The sequence below is a fragment of the Podarcis raffonei genome, chromosome 10 (genome assembly GCF_027172205.1).
Source record: "Podarcis raffonei isolate rPodRaf1 chromosome 10, rPodRaf1.pri, whole genome shotgun sequence".
Classification (NCBI taxonomy): domain Eukaryota; kingdom Metazoa; phylum Chordata; class Lepidosauria; order Squamata; family Lacertidae; genus Podarcis; species Podarcis raffonei.
Window position 1 is genome coordinate 65,258,769 of NC_070611.1, and position 24,283 is coordinate 65,283,051.

Sequence of the window (24,283 nt, forward strand, 5' to 3'; positions counted from 1 at the left end):
GTATTAATCTCTGACTTCTTCTTGGCTGAGAAGTAACCTAATGTGCAAGGCAAGAACAACATCCATTGCTAGGCCCGCTTTTAATAATAATAATAATAATTTATTATTTATACCCCGCCCATCTGGCTGGGTTTCCCCAGCCACTCTGGGTGGCTTCTAACAAAACACTAAAATACAATACAATAACCTATTAAACATTAAAAGCTTCCCTAAACAGGGCTGCCTTTAGATGTCTTCTAAAATTTTGGTAGTTATTTTTCTCTTTGACATCTGGTGGGAGGGCGTTCCTCAGGGCGGGCGCCACTACAAAGAAGGCCCTCTGCCTGGTTCCCTGTAACTTGGCTTCTTGCAGCGAGGGAACCACCAGAAGGCCCTTGGCGCTGGACCTCAGTGTCTGGGCAGAACGATGGGGGTGGAGATGCTCCTTCAGGTATACTGGGCCGAGGCCGTTTAGGGCTTTAAAGGTCAGCACCAACACTTTGAATTGTGCTCGGAAACGTACTGGGACCCAGTGTACTGGGAGTCTTTCAAGACTGGTGTTATATTGCATCTGGTCCTGCCCACCACTAGTGGACACGCACACCCGCCCTCAGAAGATTGCTTATAAAGGGAGCACAACCCTCAGGCTGAAAAAGATTCCCAACTCCCACTTTGGATTATTTGTTACATCAATACGTGATGATCAAGGGTCTGGAAACCAAGCCTTACGAGCAACGGTTGAGGGAGTTGGGTGTTTAGCCTGGAAAAGAGGAGACTGAGAGGAGATGTGATAGGCATCTTCAAATATCTAAAGGCCCATCACATGAAAGACAGGGCAAGCCCATTTTTCCCTGCTCTGGAAGGTAGGACTTGAACCAATAGCTTGAAGTTACAAGAAAGGAGATTCCAACTAAACATTAGGAAGAACTTTCTCGGGGGACCACCAGGGGGCGCGTTGGAAGATGGCCGACAATAATATCTCTCTGACCCACATGAGGTAGTTTAGGGGCTGCTATGGGAAGTAGGTAGCCTTCCCTCCCCACCAGGATGTGGTGGGGTGCTGCCTGGCCAGTGGTGTTCACAATGCACCCCCTGATCCGAGAGATGGGGGTGCAGAACACTTGGCACGAGCCCTCGGTGAGGTCAGCTCTTCCTGACGCCGATTCCGATTAGCGCGTGCTGGTTGCTTCAGCCTGGAATTACAATTGGAAACAGATGATTGGAAATGAAGCTGAAGCACATATATCAAGCAAAGCTCGACAGATAAGGCTGCTGAATAATGGATCTCTGCGACTGAAAGCGACGGATGGATAAGTAAATCTTTTGATATGTCAACACCAAGAGACTGTATGTTTGGAACGAAGGGGGGGTGGAGGAAAAACTCTTTTTTTTTCTTTATATGATGTGACAAAAATAACCCTCCACTCCAGAAAGAAACAAGATCGTTGCGTCTTTTTTAAAAAGCATAAGCAGAAGTTTAAGACTGTGTGGGAGGTGGAAAATAAGATCGGTGGACGCTGAGGAATTTTTATGACGCAGTAAAAAAATGGCATCTTGCCATGACAGGCTGCCGGAGAAAAGAAAAGAGAGATGGGGGAGGAGAATCAGGAATGCTGGAAAGAGAAGGAGTACGAAACTGAAGTTTGATCTGACAGAGCCCCTTGATCTATTTGATTTATTCGGCTAGCCTGGAAAAATAAAAGACAATGAAGATTAATTTTGTTTACGGAGGTGTTGAACAGGGCTGTCCTGGACTAATCCCACACAGAGAAACCAGTTTTCAGTCTGCTTATGAGAATCATCAGAGATCGCAAAGAAAGGAATGTACGACAATATATAAATATATAAAGAACTATCTGGACTGAACTGGATAGGACTGATTAATTAATGCAGTAAAATAAGTGAAGTCTGGACTTAGCCGGAATTTTGGACTCGTGTGGAGCTTGATATATGGGTACCCCCCAAAAAATTTAAAATTTGGCTGTATAATTTGGAACTAATGTGATTTGAACAATATGATGTGATTGGCCTGTTAATAAAAATTATTTTTTTTAAAAAAAAGGAAGAACTTTCTCATGACACAAGCTGTTTGACAGTGGACACCCCCAGAAGGTGGTGGACTCTCCTTCCTTGGAGGTTTCTAAGCAGAGGTTGGATGGCCATCTGTCATGGATGCTTTAGTTGAGATTCCGGCATTGCAGGGGGTTGGACTAGATGACCCATGGGGTCCCTTCCAACTCTACAATTCTACGATTCTGTGAATGAGTGCATGAAGTCATAGTCATAGAAGTCATAGAGTTGTGACAAGGACACCGTGGTAAGGCATGGACCTTCTCGCGCAGTTGTGATCATGAGAGGGTGAATGCCTGGACCGTTAAGTTACATCTCTCTCTCTCTTTCTCTTTCCTTACAGTTTTATATGCACGCTAGGCACTTGGCTCTTAGTCGGACATTTCCTGAAAAATTCGTGCTGGAACCAAATGCTCCACCAAAGGTAACTCCTCCTACATTGTACCGTAAAACCTTTATTGGCTTCACGTGTTGTTGTTTAGTCATTTAGTCGTGTCCGACTCTTTGTGACCCCATAGACCAGAGCAAGCCAGGCACTCCTGTCTTCCACTGCCTCCCGCAGTTTGGTCAAACTCATGCTGGTAGCTTCGAGAACACTGTCCAACCATCTCGTTCTCTGTCGTCCCCTTCTCCTTGGGCCCTCCATCTTTCCCAACATCAGGGTCTTTTCCAGGGAGCTTCAGCTTCAGGATCTGTCCTTCCAGTGAGCACTCAGGGCTGATTTCCTTAAGAATGGATAGGTTTGATCTTCTTGCAGTCCATGGGACTCTCAAGCGTCTCCTCCAGCACCATAATTCAAAAATTGGCCTCACATACAACATCCAAAACAAATCAATACAGAATTACCACTTCCCCATTGGCACAAAACATTTGCTAAAAGAAAGGAGGCAGAGCAGTCTATCGTCTTGGTCTCCAGGGAGATCAGACGTCTGCAGTGTATTTCGATGACAAAAAAAAGAGATATTTAGCCACTAACATGGTGAGCTCCTGATCATTCCCCAGTAATAGAAAATGTATGACCTCTGACTCTGGTTTCCATTTGGGGATACAGAGTTGATCTAGAAATTGCTGGCGGAGATCAGCATATAGTTTATAATTGAAAACCATGTATGTAAGGGTTTCCACCAGGTGCTCTTCACATGGGCAAGTTCTTTCTCCTTCCACCCTGCCTGGGAACCTTCCGCAAAGGAGGTTCGAAGGATTTGAATTAAAGCTGGCCAGCAAGAATGCCCTTCTTTCTTGAGGGTTAAGCAGAAATTCAAGGTAATTATGGTTAGTTTCATGTGCCCAAGAAAGATGAAAATAAAGAGGCGAACATGTTTTCTCTGCTGCTACTGTTAGTTCTTGGTCTTCAATATCCCACAACCTAGTTTTTATTATAGCCTTGGCAGATGGTAGGGACATCGATCACAAAGGTTCCACTGACATCCCGAGTTGCTGTACCTTCTTGTTAAACTGTTGTAGCCCTGGGGAAAGAAACTCCTCCTACATGTTATACTTCAAGGGGCATAAGTCAGACATGACCACTGAACATGTCACCATCGGTCTGAGAAACAGATGTTTCAATAATAATAATAATAATTTATTATTTATATCCCGCCCATCTGGCTGAGTTTCCCCAGCCACTCTGGGCAGCTCCAAACATAATTAAAAGCACAATAAAACATGAGACATTAAAAACTTCCCTAAACAGGGCTGCCTTCAGACGTCTTCTAAAAGTCAGGTACAGTAGTTGTTTATTTCCTTGACATCTGATGGAAGGGTGTTCCACAGGGCGGGTGCCACCACCGAGAAGGCCCTCTGCCTGGTTCCCTGTAACCTCGCTTCTCACAGTGAGGGATCCACCAGAAGGCCCTCGGAGCTGGACCTCAGTGTACATTTTTAAATTAATGAAACATATTTTGGGTGTCAGGGGGAGGAAGGGCACGTTTTTACATCAAGGGCCCTTCCTGCATAGTATTTATCCCTCGCTTCCATTTCTCCTGCAGACTGAAGGATTTCGGTACCCACGCCCGCCATCGGTGCCCCCCTCGCCCTCCGTCTCTCAGCACAACAGCCCCCACCAAAGCGACGAAGAGCTGGACGAGGAGGACGAAAGATACGATGAGGACGAAGAGGCTGAGAGGGACAGGCAGAACATAAAGGCCCCTTTCTCCCTCAGCGCTGTGCCGGATGGGAAAAAGAAGCAGCATGGAGAATATAGGAACTGATGCAGCGACCCCTTGCTTGTGGCAAACGGTTGCTGCCAATCCTGCTTGTACATGTTACCTTAAAGTTGGGTACGACCTGATGTAAGGGAAGTGTGGATGATTCCTGTGGGAGCTAGATGTCTGAAATACCTCAAATCCTCTGCCCTCTTTTCTCCATTATAAATAGTTCTGATGGTGCATCTCCCCCTTCCCTTGTTCTTTCCCCCCCTTTGGCAGTAGAAGAAATAATTTAGAAGTGTGTGTCAAAAACGAGGACTGTATGCTGGCTTTTTTTATAATCCCTAACCCTAATATGGATGCGGGTGGTGCTGTGGGTTAAACCACAGAGCCTAGGACTTGCCGATCAGAAGGTCAGCGGTTCAAATCCCCGTGACAGGGTGAGCTCCCGTTGCTGGGTCCCTGCTCCTGCCAACCTAGCAGTTCTAAAGCACGTCAAAGTGCAAGTAGATAAATAGGTACCACTGTGGCGGAAAGGTAAATGGCGTTTCCGTGCGCTGCTCTGGTTCACCAGAAGCGGCTTAGTCATGCTGTACGCTGGCTCCCTCAGCCAATAAAGCGAGATGAGCACCGCAACCCCAGAGTCGGCCACGACTAGACCTAATGGTCAGGGGTCCCTTTACCCTTTACCTTTAACCCTAATATCTTGGCAGTAAGAAGGAGGATCAAAGTGCCACCTATTGCCTGCAAATTTGGCAGGGAAAGAACAGCTACTGTTCTTAGAGCTGCTTCTCAGCCTGCTCCTATTTTTCAATTTGGTGCACTGCAAGTAAATCCAGTTTGCCTCCTTCAGCTGTGGATACAGAGCCGGCCCTGTCCATGGGCAAAGTGAAGCAGCAGTTGCTAGAGAGAAAGGGATTAGGGGCAAAGCTTTGGCTAGAGCTGTGTGGCCTTGTTTGCTCCTTCGAAATTTATCTTTCTGTCTCATTGATGGGGTTGAAGTAAGATTTGACTGCTAGTTTGGTCAGGTCCTGTACATGGAATTTGGGGGAGCGGAGAACATCTTGTTCTTCGCCTTAGTCAGCCAAATGCCTTGGAAGGGCCATTCACAGATTAAAAACCCCAACCTTCCCCCATCAGTCCAAAGCTGGTTTAAATATCTTTTTGAGCACTAGTCCCTGTTATCAGAGAAGACCTCAAGCACTTTTGAAGGTCAGTTTTCAGACTTCTTGCAATGAAGAAATTCTCAGCTTTCTGTCTGTTGTGGAACTACCTTAAGAACTTTGAGACTCTCATCTGTAAGTCAGAGAGATCTAAGCATCATTATGTACGTCTAATACATTCTTTTCACAATTGGTAGCTGGCTTAGACCTGCTTCTAAAAGTGAGTCTTTTTGCCTTTCTCTCCAAACGTTTTGTCTAACAGGCACAATCAATACCCTCAGAGAGAGAGAGACTATTAATATAAAGCAAAACTTGAAAATATCAAAAGCAAATACCAGCATACAGCATTATTAAACATAAAGATTATGACTTACTAGCTGTTTCCCAGCTCCCCAAGACCAGGTTGTATCCGGCTAAGTCATACTCAGAGTAGAACCACTGGAATAAATGTGCTTTGCTAATTTCATTGATTTCAACGGGTTTACTCTGAGTATGGCTTAGTTGCATACAGCCCCATGTCTTTGTCTTACTTGCTTTTGATGTAATGGGTTATAGGATGAGAGATATTTTACTCCCAACAGTGTGGGTGGGGTAGCGCTTATAATAATTCAGAATTGATTGCTTACTTTTGTGAATGACTGCTGCTCCAGAGGGCGGGACCCAAACCAGTGGGTTCAGATTACAGGAAAGGAGATTCTGAGTAAATGTTAGGGAGAACTTTATGATGGTAAGAGCTGTTTGACAGTGGAATGGACTGCCTTGGAAAGTGGTAGACTCTGCTTCTTTGGACAGACTTTGGATGGCCATCTGTCAGGGATTTTTGAGCTCTGATTTCTGCATTCCAGGGGTTAGACTGGATGGCCATTGGGTACCCCTCTACAATTCTACGGCTCAGAACTGAAGCACCCGATCCCAAGAGATGTTTAAGCAGAAACTTCCTTTCTTCTGCATTCCCTATATGTCCTTTTCCGACAGCTTCTCCATCTTAGAACCATGATCTAGAAATATTTGAAGAATCACTTCCACAGCTAGAGATCTGTAAACGGAAATTTATTTAAGCTAATTTTTTTTGGGGGGGGAGGGAGTCCCTGCTTATAATCGTGCTGCTTATCCTGTATTCCAAAGAACAGTCATTTTCCGCCACCTTTAAAACAACCAGTCTAGAATTACTTTGAATAATTTGCTGTCAACCAGCAGACCTCAAAACATCTTATTATTCAGTGCTTGCATACAGTTCCTGGACATAATATGTCACCCGTCTGAACTTGTCCACATCCACAATAAACCACAAACTATTACTACTTTCTGATTTCTGTGAGAATTGAATGAACCGAAAGGATCAGCGGCGTAGTTGATGCGGTTGTAGATTTGTTTATGGGGTCTGTCTATGGAAAGGGCAGTAGATGCCAGTTTTATCCTCCAAACTCAACTATTTATGTTTACAATTCACTGGGAAGATTCAGAGCAGGAGGGGGGAAGGGCTTGGGAAGAGGGTGGGAAGAAAACAAATGCAGAGGTTGTAGATCTCATCAGCCTCAGACAGAAAGGCACGATGGGAGTTGTAGTCATGCAACATTTGAAGGGGCACAGGGCTTATTAAACAGGGATTTGTCGATTTGGGTATAATGGGTGGGGAAAGGATGGTTAACTCAAAGGGAACATGCAGGAGATGGGAGCGGGGGGGGGGAACCCTTCTACCTTATCTCCCTGTGATTTGCTGTTTTAGGATACTTGCCTGACCACAGTACAGTGGTACCTCAGGTTAAATACTTAATTCATTCCAGAGGTCCGTTCTTAACCTGAAACTGTTCTTAACCTGAAGCACCACTTTAGCGAATGGGGCCTCCTGCTGCCGCCGCGCCGCCGGAGCCCGATTTCTGTTCTTATCCCGAAGCAAAGTTCTTAACCTGAAGCACTATTTCTGGGTTAGCGGAGTGTGTAACCTGAAGCAAATGTAACGTGAAGCGTATGTAACCTGAGGTGCCACTGTATCAGAAATGGGAAAACATTCTGAAGCATTGAAGGAAGGGGTGGGAAAATCTGTCAATTTTGATATCCGTTTCTCATTAAGTTCTTTTTTAAAAATTATTCAGTCCACATGAAAATTCATACATTTCCTCCCCCCACCATAACACATATTTCTGCAAGCATTTTTTCCTTACCAGAATGCATTTTTGTACATTATCTTGATGAGTATAATTATTTCTGTGCTGAGGTTTATTATTATTATTATTTTGTGGGGGTATTTTTGGGTTGAAGAAGTGCATTGCAAAATTCAAATAAGTGTGAATTTCAATGGATCATTGCGTTTCAGCTTTCTGTTGGTTCGGGAAGCATGAAATGTGTTAAGTTCGCAAAAAAATGTGAACCAAATGAATTTCCCCCCATCCCTATCAATGGCTACTAGCCATGGTTGGAGGCAGTAATTCAGGCTTCCTCAACCTCAGCCCTCCAGATGTTTTTGGCCCACAACTCCCTAGCTAGCAGGACCAGTGGTCAGGGATGATGGGAATTGTAGTCTCAAAACATCTGGAGGGCAGAGGTTGAGGAAGCCTGCAGTAATTCAAAGGCTTCTGAATCCCAGTTGCTGGAAGGGAGAGGGCTCTTGTGCTCGGATCTGATTGGCCACTGTGAGAACAGGATGCTGGACATTGGCCTGATCCAGCACGCTCTTCATAGGTTCTTAAGATGGTGGAATTGGCAGTGGGCAATTTTCACTCCTGCCCCTGCATTCTCTTTTACCTCTAGAAAGTTACCCCAGCTCCATTTTATAGCTGTACTAGTGAGATAGTGGACCCAGCTACATTAGTAAAGAAAGAGCGTTTTGAATGCGTTACAAACCTACAACACCAGATGGCGCCAGAAAGCAAAGAAAAATTCTAAGCGATTTTCCATAGCATTTTTTTCTTTTGTTATAACAATTTAATTTCTGATTTATTTATAGCGTCGTCGTCCCGTGTGTAGATCCACCCTCTGTTTATTAAACATGCATTCATCTGGTTTCGCCATTAAAAGTATTATTAAATGATGCTTAATCTGAGCTTATGCTTTTAGCTTTTTAATTGCTTTGTCTTAGGCTTCCGGTTAGGGCGAAGTTTGAGGCCGAAGGAACAGGTGAAGTTGTTTCCAAATTTTTATTAAATGATTCTTTAGTACAGATGCAATAATAATAATTAGGTGCAATATTGATTCTCTCTCACACACCCCGCCCCGGTCTGAAGGAATAGGTTACAGTTTAGCTGGAATCGATGTGTTCCGTAATAGCGCTGAAAAGCTTACTGAACTGAGGAGTAACAAAATGCAAAACAGAAACCCAGAAATATGGAGGAAGCATCAATCGTGCGGAACAACTACAGGCTAAACACAAGTTTCAATGCCTTGTATCCACAGCAAGTGGATGAGACTTAAAAACCAGCAAGGAAGGGAGGGAGTGTGCACTGACGTGGATAGGCATCCAAAATATTTTAAGTCTCTGAACTCTTTGCCAAACCCATAACCTGCAAGGATGGACAAGGGAAACCGCTTGACCACTTCCTCGTGCATCAGAGTTATCTGAATCCACTCAGAGCTTCCCACATTCTGCTCACACAGATCTGTATGTGCATAAGATCCCTTCACATAACCACTCGATGTGCAGCTACTGGGGCAGGGAGGGGGACATGTTTAGCAGGTAAGATCTTGATACCTTCATTGAATTCATGGGGAAGCATCTGCAGGGGGCTCTTGTGGCCATGAGTTCCACAAGCTGATTATGCATTGGTGTGAAAAAGGAGTTGTTTTTGCTTACCTACTCCAGAATCCACAGCACAGATATACACCCTGTAAGGTCAATGCTGTGGTGATGTGTGTGTGTGTGTGTCTACACACAGAGACACAAACACACATATTCATACACTTGAGAGCTTTATTTGGTTTAACAGTCATTCTCTCAGCCCAGAGAACCTTGGGAACTGTAGTTTTGTAAGACGGGCAAGGGATCTCTAACGGAGAACGCTCAGCGCGCACACCAAACCACATTTCCCACTATTCTTTGGGAGACACCATGGCAATTGAATTTGTATAAACCAAGCCTACACATGTTGTGTAGACACAAGCCTGCGCCATCCAAAATTGGCAACTACTGGAGAGGAAATAAGAGCTAACTGGGCAACTGACCCCTAGGGATGAAATACTATTTTGTTACAAATATCCAGCTTTCATCACTTCCGTTTCCGTGTCTTACTTACCTAGACACGCGTGACCAAGTCATTTTCAGCTTTTATCTTTCAGATATTTGCAAAACCAAAGGGTGGGGATAGGGGAGGAAATACATGACGCATACAGAAGGCCCATGATATATATAGTATGAGCTGAACATTATAATAACAAATGCATGTAAAAAATAGGTTTCTAAGCTGGAAAGTGCCCTTTCATTGTTTAGCATTTATGCCACAGGGCAATTCAGAGGGCAGCTGAGGCCAGGCAGGCGGACGAGATGAATGGGAAAAGTTGAGTTTTCTTCTTCTTCTATGGAAGATATTTTCTTTTTTCTTTTTTTAAGTACATGCAATAGGACGTTTTCATCTCAGCTCGAACACCTTTCACCAGTTCAGCAGCCCGTCAGCAACGTAGCCAGGCTTCTCCTCAGCATCCTCTTCACCTGCTAGAACAAAGAGTGGTAGTGTTCAGGAGAGCTCTGCAGGATGGCCTAGTACTGACTTTTACTATTTAAAAAAATGCATGCCTCTGTGCAGGGCCAGATTTAGGTTTGATGAGTCCCTTAGCTACTGAAGGTAATGGGGCCCTTTATATGTCCAGCTGTCCTTTGTCAACAACAAATTGCCACTGTTTTTTTGTGTTGAATATATGCTATATGGTAATTTATGGACCTAATAGGTATCTAAAGCCATAATGGGATCAAAATAAATAAATTATGTATTACATGAAATCCATCAGACGCTCTTCTACTGAATTTTGGTCTTTCCCAAATAGAAACATGAGACTCCTTAGATGGAGTCAGCAATGTCAACACTGACTGGCAGCCATTCTACATTGATTTCATTGGCATTTACCAGAAAATAATGGAGTACTTAGGGACACGGGTGGCACTGTGTGTTAAACCACAGAGCCTAGGACTTGCCGATCAGAAGGTCGGCAGCTCGAATCCCCGTGACAGGGTGAGCTCCCGTTCTTCGGTCCCAGCTCCTGCCATCCTAGCAGTTCGAAAGCATGTCAAAGTGCAAGTAGATAAATAGGTACCGCTCCGGCGGGAAGGTGAACCGCATTTCCGTGTGCTGCTCTGGTTCGCCGGAAGCGGCTTAGTCATGCTGGCCACATGACCCGGAAGCTGTACGCCAGCTCCCTCAGCCAATAAAGTGAGATGAGCACCATAACCCCAGAGTCAGCCACGACTGGACCTAATGGTCAGCGGTCCCTTTACCTTTACCTTTAATGGAGTACTGAGTTGCGTCCTTAGCATTTATGTTTTTAAAAGCTGTCTGGGGACATTATCCGAGAGACAAATGTTTACGTTTTCCGACTCACACATATTATTGGGTGGTTTTTAAACTCATGACAACAGGCACACGTGCATTTTATGGCTACAGCAGTAATAAAACCCAACGGATCGCAGTGAAGGAATCGCACAAGAAATGGGCCTTGCAAATGACAAAGGAGCGGCAAGTTGCTTTCGATTAGCAAAAAGCTGCAAAAGGAACTCCTGGGGTGAAATGAGATGTTACCTTCCTCATGTGCTTTTTGCAAGGAGGACAGAAACAACGCCACAGCTTCGGGAAGGGTCAGAGGGTTTGCGTTTTGGCTCCGAGTTTCTGCAAAGACAAACGTATTTTCAATACACATTAGGGTCCATTTTTACTAGACAGAGGCACTTACATGTTTTCCAAAAGTGGTGGTGGTGTCCAGTTTCAATCTGCTTCACACACAGCCTTGCTTACCTAGCTGCAGCCTGTCATACAGATCCTTCCTCTGGCTCTCCTCTGAGATGAACCGACGGCCTTCTGAAATGCAATGAGAATGAGCTGAAATACCAGGTGGTACCGTATTTTTCGTTTTATAGGACGCACCCGACCTTAGGACGCACCTTGTTTTAGAGGGGGAGAACAAGAAAAGAAAAATCTCCCCCTCTCTGCTCAGCGCCCCTTCAGCAAAGCGGCAGGAGAAACGGAGCCCCTGCAGAGTCTTGCTCTCCCAGCTTCAGCAAAAGGAACCCAAAGCCTGCAGAGCGCAGCGGGAACTCACGCTGCACTCCGAAGGCTTCAGGCGGCTATCCCTGAAGCCTGGAGAGCGAGAGGGGTCGGTGCGCACCGACCCCTCTCACTCTCCAGGCTTCAGCGAAAGCAACGCAAAGCCTCCGGAGCGCGGCGGGAGCACTACCACTGCGCTTCCGAGGCTTCGCATTGCTATCACTGAAGCCAAGGAGCCTGCATTCGCTCCATAAGACGCACACACATTTCCCCTTAATTTTTGGAGGGGGAAATGTGCGTCTTATAGAGCAAAAAATACGGCAATTCTTGGGCAACATTTGCAGTCCTGGGGGTCTTCCAAACCTATCCTCTTTATTGTGCATCCAGGATGGTATTGGGCTGGCTATACACAGGGCTAACAGGGACACGGGTGGTGCTGTGGTCTAAACCACTGAGCCTCTTGGGCTTGCCGATCAGAAGGTCGGCGGTTTGAATCCCCACAATTGGGTGAGCTCCCGTTGTTCAGTCCCAGTTCCTGCCCATCCAGCAGTTCGAAAGCACATCAAAGTGCAAGTAGATAAATAGGTTCCACTCCAGCAGGAAGGTAAGCGGCTTAGTCATGCTGGCCACATGACCCAGAAGCTGTCTGCGGACAAACACCAGCTCCCTTTACCTATAGAGCGAGATGAGCACGCAACCCCAGAGTCGTCCACGACTGGACTTAACGGTCAGGGGTCCCTTTACCTTTACCTTTATACACAGGGCTAATTTTCCAGCAAAAAAAGGTACCAGACCTCAGCATGAACCCCTCCCTGGTTCTCTTATAATGGCAATAAGCCCGGCCTTGGCTGGGGAGGGCGGGGTATAAATAAAAATTTTTATTATTATTAATAACGCCCACCTGAATTCCGGCTGAAAAGAAGCCCTGGTTATACATGAGCCAGAATTCTGTTGGCGCCTACAAATGTTTCGGGGCAGACATACTGCTTCATTTCCAATCAGCACATGCCCCATAACCTCCCAATGGAATCCTGTAATATTTAATACCACAAATGTTCTAAGGCTGTTGCTGCTTTGTTCCTCTACGTTGCAAGAGAACCCCTCCAGGGTGTCATAATGTGGTCACTGTTAGGGAACTGTCTCAGGACAATAAGCAGAATAGTGTGTCCCAACAAATGCCCTATTGTTGCATCAATTACATCGCACAGAAGATACCGGCAAATAAATGCTCCAGAACTGAGAGCCCCCAAGAGTCTCCTGCAATGTCAAAGAGTTTGGGAGGTGGGGAGTAAGAGGTAGGGGAAAGTGGGGGGGGGGAATCTTTGGGGAGGTTTGGGAGAAAATCACAGTGTTAAGAGATTCTTTGTTTTAGGAGAGGTGACTGGCACTAAGCAAAGGAGCTCAAAAAAAGTATCATAACTTTATAAAGCAAGGGATTCAAAAGATTTTAGAAGGCTGTGACATCCTGCTAACCTCTGTTATCTGGGAGTAAACCTCACTGAATTCAATACAATTTGCTTCCTGGGCTGCTAGACTTCCAACGCCAATGTGGGATACTAGCTTGTCAGGATTCTCCCCCACCCCCACCCTCGGCCATAGATAAGCAGAACAAAGCGAAAGAAGTCTCCTACCAGTTAGAAATTTAAAAGATCTCAGTGAGAGAACAAAGAATCCATTCCTAGGAATGGCGGTGCTCCCAATTAAGGGCTCCACTCACTTCCTCCCTAGTCATCCACATCACTACCATGTCGTGTAGCCTGATCTCGCAACCACTGTACTTTCTGTGCTGCCACCTTATCTGCTCTCCTTGACCTTGGGCTGAGTGGATGGATGCTTTCCAGTGACAGTGAGTCTGTTAACTATCTCTCTCTCCCAGTTCTCCTCCTCCTAGCTGTTCCCCACCCAGTACTTCTCAGCTTCTGCCTTCTGAACTATGTCCCTCTGCAAACCACTCTTCCAAATCTATACTACTTCCCTGCTCCTGGGAAGATTCGGGATCCTGATCAGGATCCCACCATTCCTCCTCAGTGCAGCCCTCCTCAGCACGGTCCCTGACAATACTCCAAAGACCCTAGCAATGATGTCACAGTGGAGTGCATGAAAACACAACTCCGTGCAGGAATCTTTGCACATTTTAGAAGAGATGTGTTTGACGTGGTGGAATTCAATGGTATGAAGTAACTCCAGATGAGGTGGAGAAGCTGCCCACAGACTGTCTTGCCAGAGTGGTGCATGCTCTATTTATCTCCCGCTTGGACTGCTACAATGCGCTCTATGTGGGGCTACCTTTGAAGGTGACTTGGAAACTGCAATTAATCCAGAATGTGGCAGCTAGACTGGTGACTGGGAGTGGCCGCCGAGACCATATAACACCGGTCCTGAAAGATCTTTCATTGGCTTCCAGTACGTTTCCGAGCACAATTCAAACTGCTGGTGCTGACCTTTAAAGCCCTAAACGGCCTCGGTCCAGTATACCTGAAGGAGCGTTTCCACCCCCATCATCCAGCCCGGACACTGAGTCCAGCGCTGAGGGCCTTCTGGCGGTTCCCTCCCTGCGAGAAGTGAGGTTACAGGGAACCAGGCAGAAGGCCTTCTCGGTAGTGGCGCCTGCCCTGTGGAACACCCTCCCAGCAGATGTCAAGGCAATAAACAACTATTTTACTTTTAAAAGATAACTGTTTTGGGAAGTTTTTAATGTCTGATGCTGTATTGTTTTTAATATTTGGTTGGAAGCCACCCAGAGTGGCTGGGGAAACCCAGCCACATGGGCGGGGTATAAATATTATTATTATTATTATTATTATTATTATTATTATTATTAACCACTGAGGCCCAAGAGAAAGGCAGAGGAGAGGCCGTCGTGGCAGAAGCAACAAACAGGATTCCTTCAGCTGCAATACCCCAGGGTTTCACTGCTTAGACAGATCTCAGGGCAGCAGTGTCTGCCCAGTGCATCCAGTTTGAGTCCTGGAGGGTCAAGATGGCCAGTGGGTCAGTGGACCCCTGAGAGCACCTTGGCCCTTAGCCAGCACCCCACCCGACCACTCTCTACAGCCAAGCCTATCTGTTGTTCCCAATTGCCTAATCCACCCCATTGAAGTTGGTCCAGTGTGTTGGACCCACAAAAATAATTATTATTGAAGCTGTATACTGCTCTTCATTCGAAGATCCCAGTTCACAACGTAAGAACGCAGAATGAGAACACAAAATACATAAAACGAAAACAAACTAATAACACCCCTTCCACAAACACTATTATTATAGAGAAATAGAAACACTCCCTTCCTCCACACACACACTAAAAAAAAAGGATTCCCAGGGAGAAAGGATTCACTCCAAACAAGCTCCTTCCCAGGAGGAGAAATTGGAATCAAGACTTACGTGCACCCTTTAAATAGAGCATTGCTTGTGGAGTCCAGTTTCTTCTTTGGAAGTGATCCTTTGGAACAAAACAAGAAAGGGGTGGTAAGGGGAGGGATTATTATAACTATTATTATTACACATATGTTAGGATATAGTTCCGTTCCACCTTAAAAAGGCACTAGCATGACTGTTGTGTGTCACATGCCTGTTTACTTCCAGCGCTTGCTGGGAGCTTCAGTTTGTATATAGCTTTTGCATTACGGCTGTTTTGCTGGAGACGAAGGGAAGCAGACATGTTTTCCTTTGTTCCTGAACTATGCTGAATAGAACGCTGTACATTATGCTTACACATTTCTCTGTCCGCCTCTTTTGCTGTGGGGAGATTTACGCCCTCTGCTGATAGAGCGTGCACGGGTCTCTAAATGTATCTGAGGCTCATGTCACTGATTGATGCTGTTCCAAGGGAGACCGGTGATTGTCCCGCTGCCGGCCGGTGGCTGGAGCCATCTGGGGGCCTGCCTGATGCCCCCCGTCTCCCCGGCAGTATCCCAACAGTGTATGGCACCCAGAAGAGAATGTGGGCCTCAGACTGAAAAGGGTTCTTCCCCTTAGATCATGCGCAGTGAACTGTGGACTCCTGCCTAAGTTTCTGTGATGGCCTGGGAATCTGATTCAGAGGCTGAACCTGAGGAGTCCCCGCCTCCAGGGCCGTCTGAGCCTGGGCAGGGGCTTGAATCTGAAGGCCCCTCACGTGTGCCAGATCCTCAGGAGCAGACACCAGCTGAATCCGCTCTGGCTCCGGAGGTGATCGAGGACCCATTGCCTGCAGGTGCTCCTCTCCCAGCCCTGTCAGGGGAAGGTGAGGTTGCCTCTGGGTCCAGTAACCCTCCAGCCTCTCCTGAGCTGCAGAGGCTCAGGGCAGAGAGGCGGAGGGAACTAAGTTCTCTCAGGAGGAGTGCTCACCTCCAGGCCAGGGGAGGTGAGGCACCTGTGCACCGGGGCCGCCCTATGCCTCGGAGGAGATGAAGGCCAGCCCGCCCAGTCCCAGGTTGTGGGAGCAACGTCGTTGGAAACCTGTTCCTGCCGGCACCCTGACCTGCTCTCCCGAGTTCCTGATCACGCCCGACTCCTCACTTTGGACCTCGCTTTGACCCTGACGGACAGCCTCCTTACCCTCGACCTAGGACCGGACTTAGACCACGCTGCACGGTAACCCCCCCCCCCCGGGACCAGCACAGTTTCACTCTGTACGACTGAGCCAATACAAACCCAGAGCTACCTTTACCTGAGGAGCAGTCCTGGAAAAAGTGATGAAACAAGCAGAGAGCAGTAAGGCCAGGGCAGTGGCCGTCCCCCGGTGGAGTCCCTGGAGCGGGCAAAAGAGGCCAAGAGAACATGGCGGCGTTGTTACTTGTTTATTTTATTGCATTGTTTTATTTTTTATTTATTAAACTTGCATACCGCCCGCTATTCAAAGACCGCAGGGCGGTTCGCAACAGAATGATACCAAAGGAAAACACAAAAGACATAATAAAGCGAAAGCAAAACAAATCGATAATGCCCCCTCAGCCGAGACACATTTAAAAGGCCATGGAATCTTTAGTCAGCCTGGTTGAAGAGAAATGTCTTCACCCTAAAGAGATGCAAACAAGGAGCCACCACAGAAAAGGCCCTTTCTCCCTCCAGACCTCACGTGGAGGAGACATCCAAAGAAGGGCCTCAAGTTATGACTGCAGAGTCTGGGTCAGTTCACTTGGGGACAGGGAGTCCTTAAGTTATTGTGGTCCTGGGCCATTTAAGGCTTTATAGGGATGTGGGTGGCGCCGTGGTCTAAACCACAGAGCCTAGGGCTTGCCAATCAGAAGGTCGGCGGTTCGAATCCCCGCAACGGGGTGAGCTCCTGTTACTCAGTCCCTGCTCCTGCCATCCTAGCAGTTCGAAAGCATGTCAAAGTGCAAGTATATAAATAGGTACCGCTCTGGCAGGAAGGTAAACGGCGTTTCTGTGCGCTGCTCTGGTTTGCCAGAAGCGGTTTAATCATGCTGGCCACATGACCCGGAAGCTGTACGCCAGCTCCCTCGGCCAATAAAGTGAGATGAGCACCGCAACCCCAGAGTCGTTTGCGACTGGACCTAATGGTCAGGGTTCCCTTTACCTTTACCTTAGGTCTAAAACAGCATTTTGAATTGAGCCCAGAAATCAACTAGCAGCCAGTACAGTCAAGATTGGTGTAACATACCACCCAACTTTTTCAGATTAAAAAAACTGGGATGTGCGTCAATTTGAATAAAATATTGGGGGGGGGACACAGATAAACTCTGCCCCACATAATTGACAACAAGACACAGAGTGCAAACACCATTTGAATGGCAATGCCCATCAACTTTGGGGGGAGCCCAACCCCCTCTAATAGTCTACCAAGGGAGGTGAAAGGACCTCAGCCCCTAGGAATTGGTTCCCATGTTTCTAAAGAAAAATGCTTTTTGCAGGCACCAGAAACAGTACAATGTAGGTTCCTGCTTATTATCAATAGGCATGGAGTTCCGCAGATTGGGCGCCACCACACTAAAAGATCAATTCCTTGCAAGTGAGGAGTGAATGTTACGTGGCACTTGTAAAATGAACCAGTATTGAATTGAAATCTAATTGCAAGCACAAGGTATATCAGAGGTTGGAGGGCTGGAGAAACGGCAGCTCGTTCTTCCCTAGAGTATCTCGGAGTGAGTGTCGTTGTGCGACTCTTGTCTCCCTCCCTCTGTGACAGCTCTAATAACATCTGTAAACATAGGTCAAGCAAGTTGCCCAGATCCAAACTGCATGGCTGAGATCACTCCTTTGGGAAGGCTTGTCTAGATAAAAGGGTTTGCAATAGGTTTAAGTTAATAACAGTGTTAACGTTAGTTTATTAGCAATGCTATCCCATCAGTGTTTACTTGGAAGTAAGTAGCACTGTGTTCAAGGCGGCTTGTTGTTGTTTAGTCGTTTAGTCGTGTCCGACTCTTCGTGACCCCATGGACCAGGAACTCCTGTCTTCCACTGCCTCCCACAGCTTGGTCAAACTCATGTTCGTAAATGTATATTTCAAACTGGGTTTGGCCAACCTTCCACGGGCTAGTTTGACCAGTCATTGAAGGTGCCTACCTGTCATTCACCTGGTATCACATGACCAATTCATTATGCAGTTATTAATGCAGATTTTCAGGTGGTGTCAAGTGGTTTTAAACTTTAGGGGAAAATTCTTCCTTCACAGCCACAGCTTTAATAATAATAATAATAATAATAATAATAATAATAATAATAATAAGAATTAAAGATTTCACTGCAAAGACTCACTATACAGAATCTCAGCCAAAGAAACTTTGACCAATTTCAAAGGTGCCCCTCATTCATAGGACAGTAGATTTTAAAAATCACATTGAGAAGAGTGTTCTACAAAAATCATGGATGGCGGAGGCTATCTCAAAATTCTTCCACAGCAGAGAATACCTACCATGAGGTGTGGGTGTACGCATCACCCCCAAAACAAACTCTGTTTTTTAGTTATTTGAAAACATGCATATTTAATTGAGTGAAAATCATGGGATTGATCAACTAAGACTTCAGTAAATGGATTACCAACCTAATATATAGCTATAATTCTACACACGCATCTATATCCAAATCTACATGTGCATGTACATTATACAGTATATCCTTCCTGGACACAATAAAGCCAAATTTTACACCTAACTAATTTTAGTGGGAGACACATGCTTCCTATACCTGCCTACTCAGAGGTCAAACCCATTAAGTTCAATGGTGCTTACTTCCAGGTAAAGGACTGCAGCCTTAAGAACCGGGACTTTGCAATCCTAACCATCTTCACTTCGTCGACATTATTTCAGAGGCTGAACTTTAGTCTGAGAGACACAATAATAGACGTCCTTGCGATCTGAAAGAATCCAACCTCCTGTTACATTCCCCCCCCCTCCTCCCAAAGTCTTCTGAAGTTTATTTGTATAATCAAATCAGATAACATTCAATTGAAAGAATTATTGGAGCCATCCTATTGGCAGGCAGACACTAAAACCAATCATAAGTGTGGTGAGGTGAGAATCTCCACATTTCATTGGGGTTTCTAAACACAGCCCTAAGATCACCTTGTGCTGCTACAGAAGATTTATGAGCTTTCTATACGTGATCAATTGCTCTGACATTTTGAACTGCGAGAATAGGGCATGGCATCCCTTGCAATTCTTAGCAGCTATAAGGAGATCAGCTCAAAACCAAGAAGAAATGACTGCCGTTCCCACATACCTTCATGCTCAGCTCTCCTGATGCGCCAAAGCCTTTGGTAGCTGTGGAATACCTTCCATGCAACGTACAATGTGCTCGTCATGTAGGAATCCCTATTTAAGTCTTCTGTACAGAGATGCCCTCCCCTTTCGGAGGCAGGGAACAGCATTCAAAAAGGACCACTTGTCAAGCCCAGACAGGAAGATTTGGAAACGACTGACGTCTTCTGGAGATGGGGTGGGTGGGGGGGAGGATGTTTACAAAGCTTGGGGGGAAGTCACCCCAAAATGAACGAATCTGATGGACAAATCTGACATATATACACTTGCTACGTGAATATATCAGCATCAATACCCAGCAACAAAGACATCACCCTTCTGGCCGAAGGATCAAGACCTTCGCAGGCAAGGCAGGTATAAATGATTGGCCATAACATGGGAATTTTCCTTCTGTGATAAAAGGAGGTGACCCTGCGACAAGGTAGCAATTTATCCCCATCATGACCTTAGTCAAGAGCGCCTGGTTTTAAGCAGAGCAGTTGTCGTTTTGCAAGGAACACTGCAATACTCTCTTCCAACAATCAAGAATCAGTGAAACATCTCCTTATAACTATACTGTGGGCAGCCAATGTGGCATCCTCCAGATTTCGCTGGACTACAGATCCCATCATCCCTGACCATTGGCCTTGATGGCCAAGGATGATGGGAGTCGGAGTCCCAAAATATCCTGCTGGCCACAAGTCCCCTATCCCTGAACTATCTGGAAGGCATCACATTCGCTACTGCTGAGTGGCGCTCAGAGCCAATCCCTGCTAATGAAGCTCTCACAAAGTTTGGTCGTTCACCTGTACAGTCACACCTCGGGTTGAATGCACTTCGGGTTGAGCGCGTTCGAGTTGCGCTCCGTGGCAACCTGGAAGTAACGGAGCGTGTTACTTCCGGGTTTCGCCGCTTGTGCATGCGCAGACGCTCAAAATGACATCACGGGCATACGCAGAAGCGGCGAAAAATGACACGTGCAAGCGCAGATGTGCCGTCGCTAGTTACGTTTGCTTCTGGATGCGAACGGGGCTCCGGAACGGATCCCGTTCGTATCCAGAGGTACCACTGTAGTGGTTAACTGCTGAAATAATAATAATAATAATAATAATAATAATAATAATAATAATAATAATTCTTCCTTCAGGTATACTAGGCCAGGGCCATTTAGGGCTTTAAAGGTCAGCACCAGCAGTTTGAATTGTGCTCGGAAACGTACTGGGAGTCAATGTAGGTCTTTCAGGACTCGTGTTATATGGTCTTGGCGGTACCAAGAGGTACTAGGGCTTATAGATAATACCAATTTCTGAAAACCACAGGAGGGGAGAGCAGTCCAAATTCTATTTGTGGGTTTTCCACAGGCACAGGTCGGCCACTGGGAGAACACGATGCTGGACTAGATATATAAAATAATAATAATAATAATAATAATAATAATTTATTATTTATACCCTGCCCATCTGGCTGGGTTTCCCCAGCCAGATGGGCGGCTTCTAACAGAATATTAAAATACAATAGTCTATTAAACATTCAAAGCTTCCCTAAACAGGGCTTTCTTCAGATGTCTTCTAAAAGTCTGGTAGTTGTTTTTCTCTATGACATCTGGTGGGAGGGCATTCCACAGGGCGGTGCCACTACCGAGAAGGCCCTCTGCCTGGTTCTCTATAACTTGGAACACGGCCCTCAAATATACACCAGGGGACTTAGTATGGTCAGAATCAAGTACAGTGGTACCTCGGGTTAAGTACTTAATTCGTTCTGGAGGTACGTTCTTAACCTGAAATTCTTCTTAACCTGAAGCCCACTTTAGCTAATGGGGCCTCCTGCTGCTGCCGCGCTGCCGGAGCACGATTTCTGTTCTCATCCTGAAGCAAAGTTCTTAACCTGAAGCACTATTTCTGGGTTAGCGGAGTCTGTAAGCTGAAGTGTCTGTAATCCGAGGTACCACTGTACGGTATATACTTCCAGAGTTAACGCTTAATACATTACTTCCGGTAAATGAGCCACCATAGCTGCTATTATTATTATTATTATTATTATTATTATTATTATTATTATTATTATTATAAATTGGAAACTATAAAAATGTAGTCCTAATCATTCAATCATCTCGCTTTCCTCGCACCCAGCACATCTCTTCATCCTCTCAATTTTCACGTCAACACAACTTGCAGACATTCAACAACCAATAATCATGGGTTGAAAAGCATTTCTTCCAATTTGTTAGAGTTCTTATCTACCCTTCGCCATAAGGTCCCAGGGTGGGTTACACCAATTAAAACAAAATCTTAAAAACAGCAACAGTCAAGAGGATAGGGGGGCTTCTAAAAGTCTTTATATATCAGGTGTCAAAGGTCAGGGCAAAGAGGTGCGTCTTCGGAATACGACGAAGGTTACAGACTGAAAGATGTGTACCTTCGACGGGGCTTGTGGGATACTTGCCCGAAAGCTTAGCTGGCGATGAAGAAATTGCCCCCAAAGTTCAGCTACAGCAGTTGGGACTCTGCGATAGGCCATGTCAAGTCAGACTGAGCGCTGCCCTTTCAAAGGTCTTTCAGTCCGAGCAAAGCACCCTTGGAGTTTCCTCTAACAAGAGGTCCTGCTGATCTGGTGATCTTCTCTTCTCAAGGCTGACTCTACAATATCGATTATGTGGCAAAACTGATGTCTCGTCTATGTCCAGTCAAACAGGAAATGGCAGCTTTTAGGTCATGCCTTCCCTTGGACCAGAACTCGTCAACGGGAGCTGTCGGAAGGGAAGGGAACATGTTAATTTCCTTTTGAAACATTGGAAGGTCGTTCTGAACAAAGATCAGTTCCCACCCACACTCAAGACATGTGCCCATGTACAGTGGTACCTCAGGTTAAGTACTTAATTCGTTCCGGAGGTCCGTTCTTAACCTGAAACTGTTCTTAACCTGAAGCACCACTTTAGCTAATGGGGCCTCCTGCTGCTGCCGCGCCGCCGGAGCACGATTTCTGTTCTCATCCTGAAGCAAAGTTCTTAACCTGAAGCACTATTTCTGGGTTAGCGGAGTCTGTAACCTGAAGCGTATGTAACCTGAGGTACCACTGTATGCCCAAATAATAGCTTGATCTGGTCTTTTCAAGATCTCGATAGGAAACAAGGCATTGGTAAGAGACAATAGGATGATTGCAACTAAGTTGTCCCATTGGTGTAAGAACTTGTGCATGGCACTTCCTTTCTTCTCCCTGCACACCCCTGTTCCCCCACATCTGGAGGGCTGAGAGAAAACCAAGAATGGATTAGGGAGCACGGTGTGTGTGAGGGGGACAGAGGGAAAGGAAGTTCTGTCCTTAAGAACGTTAAGAGCCTGCTGGATCAGGTCAACAATCCATCTAGGTCCAGCGCCGAGGGCCTTCTGGCGGTTCCCTCACTGCGAGAAGCCAAGTTACAGGGAACCAGGCAGAGGGCCTTCTTGGTAGTGGCGCCTGCCCTGTGGAACGCCCTCCCACCAGATGTCAAAGAGATAAACAACTACCTAACATTTAGAAGACATCTGAAGGCAGCCCTGTTCAGGGAAGTTTTTAATGTGTGACATTTTAATGTATTTTTAATCTTTGTTGGAAGATGATGATGATGATGATGATGATGATTATATTGTGTCCCGGGCTTTTAAGACTCGTCTACTCATGGACTATCGGACACCAAAAGTCTGCATTGTTTGCCAGATGTGAAATATATTGACATTATTTTCAGCTCTCCTCCCCCACTATGAAAGGCATACAGCCTCTGGCTGTGAAGGTTGAACATATTAGCCATCATGCCTAGTGCTGGGCACAGTGGCGGAGGAAGCCAATCGGGCACCTGGGGCAGCATACCCAGGAGAGATGCATGGCTTGGGTGCATTGCAGGCCCCGCAGTGAGTGCTGTCCGGCATTTTGTCACCCCCCTCAGTGGTGACACCCGGGGCGGCCCATACCCCCCTTCTTCTGCCCCGGCTGGGCATTGCAGTGGGGTGAGGAAACCCCAAATCAGGTGAGGAGAACCTTTACCCTCCAGGAGTTACTGAACTACAACTCCCATCATCCCTGACCATTGGGCATGCTTGCTGGGGCTGATGGGGCTTGTAGTCCAGCAACGTCGGGCAGACCAGAAGTTCCCCACATTTGCCCTAGATGAAGGAGTTTCATGTGTCCCCTGGAACACACAAACAGAGTCATGTTTCCCTCTCCTTTCCCCCCCTTCTGACTTCATTCCTGCAATGGCAGATTCCCTTGAGGCGAGAGCGTTATCTGACCTTCTCTCCTGCCTCAGTGAACCTGGCAGAGCAAAGAGTTGTCCCCACCATCGAGGGCACAGCAGCCTCAAGGGGACATTGATGAGGCCTCAGCACTGAGCCGCTCCGTTAAATGGCACCGGCATCATGTGGCCTCATCTTCCAGTCAAGAAATGAGCCATGCGACAGAGCGAGCTGTCACAGGTGCTTGGAAACAAAATGGTGAACCCAAGCTAAGGTGAGTTCTACAGACCCTTCCATTCCATCAATAGGCAGACATTTGTTTTCAGAAAGCATTACACAACTTCAATGTTACAGAAAGAGCCCGTGGCATCTGAAAGACCACCAGATGTTTTGTGCCAGACGTTTTCACAGGCAGTGCTGCATTTCAGTGATCGGGAGCCACAGCTTCCTCATCTGTTTTTTACAGTGGTACCTTGGTTCTCAAACTTAATCCGTTTCGGAAGTCTGTTCCAAAACCAAAGCGTTCCAAAACCAAAGCATGCTTTCCCATAGAAAGCAATGCAAAACAGATTAATCTGTTCCAGACTTTTAAAAACAACCCCTAATACAGCAATTTAACGTGGATTTTACTATCTAACGAGACCATTGATCCATAAAGGGAAAGCAATAAACAATGTCCTGCAGTCACACAGTCAATCAATCAGCAGCTGAACTGGGTTCCACACAGTCACAAAAACAAAACAAAAAGAGCTGCAAAAACAAAAACGCAAAAAAGATAGCAAAAACAGACAGACCTCAGCATAACACTCAAAACGGAAGTATGGCACTCAAATCTGAAGCGTAACACTCAAAACGGAGCAT

The 24,283-nt window shown here is 46.1% G+C and overlaps 2 protein-coding genes across 3 annotated transcripts in view; one reads left to right on the forward strand and one right to left on the reverse strand.

The window, feature by feature from the left end:
* Positions 1-4,734, forward strand: part of GYS2 (glycogen synthase 2) — a 48,786-nt gene extending 44,052 nt beyond the window's left edge. Inside the window, exons 16-17 of the mRNA XM_053406983.1 lie at positions 2,393-2,473; positions 4,038-4,734. Coding sequence (XP_053262958.1) covers positions 2,393-2,473; positions 4,038-4,259 — 303 coding nt within the window. The 3' untranslated portion in view covers positions 4,260-4,734. The remainder of the gene's footprint in view (positions 1-2,392; positions 2,474-4,037) is intronic.
* A 4,412-nt stretch (positions 4,735-9,146) lies between these two features.
* SPX (spexin hormone) lies at positions 9,147-19,330 on the reverse strand. Of its 2 annotated transcripts, none has more exons than XM_053406991.1 (6): positions 19,201-19,330; positions 16,190-16,270; positions 14,923-14,980; positions 11,293-11,355; positions 11,080-11,166; positions 9,147-9,998 (listed from the first exon to the last, which is right to left on the reverse strand). In XM_053406991.1, the coding sequence occupies exons 1-6, from the start codon at positions 19,204-19,206 to the stop codon at positions 9,940-9,942; spliced, it is 354 nt and encodes a 117-aa protein (XP_053262966.1). In that variant the 5' UTR covers positions 19,207-19,330; the 3' UTR covers positions 9,147-9,939. The 2 variants fall into 2 exon arrangements, with proteins under 2 accessions (XP_053262966.1, XP_053262965.1); XM_053406990.1 differs by having other exon boundaries at positions 9,147-10,001.
* Positions 19,331-24,283: the final 4,953 nt, after the last annotated feature.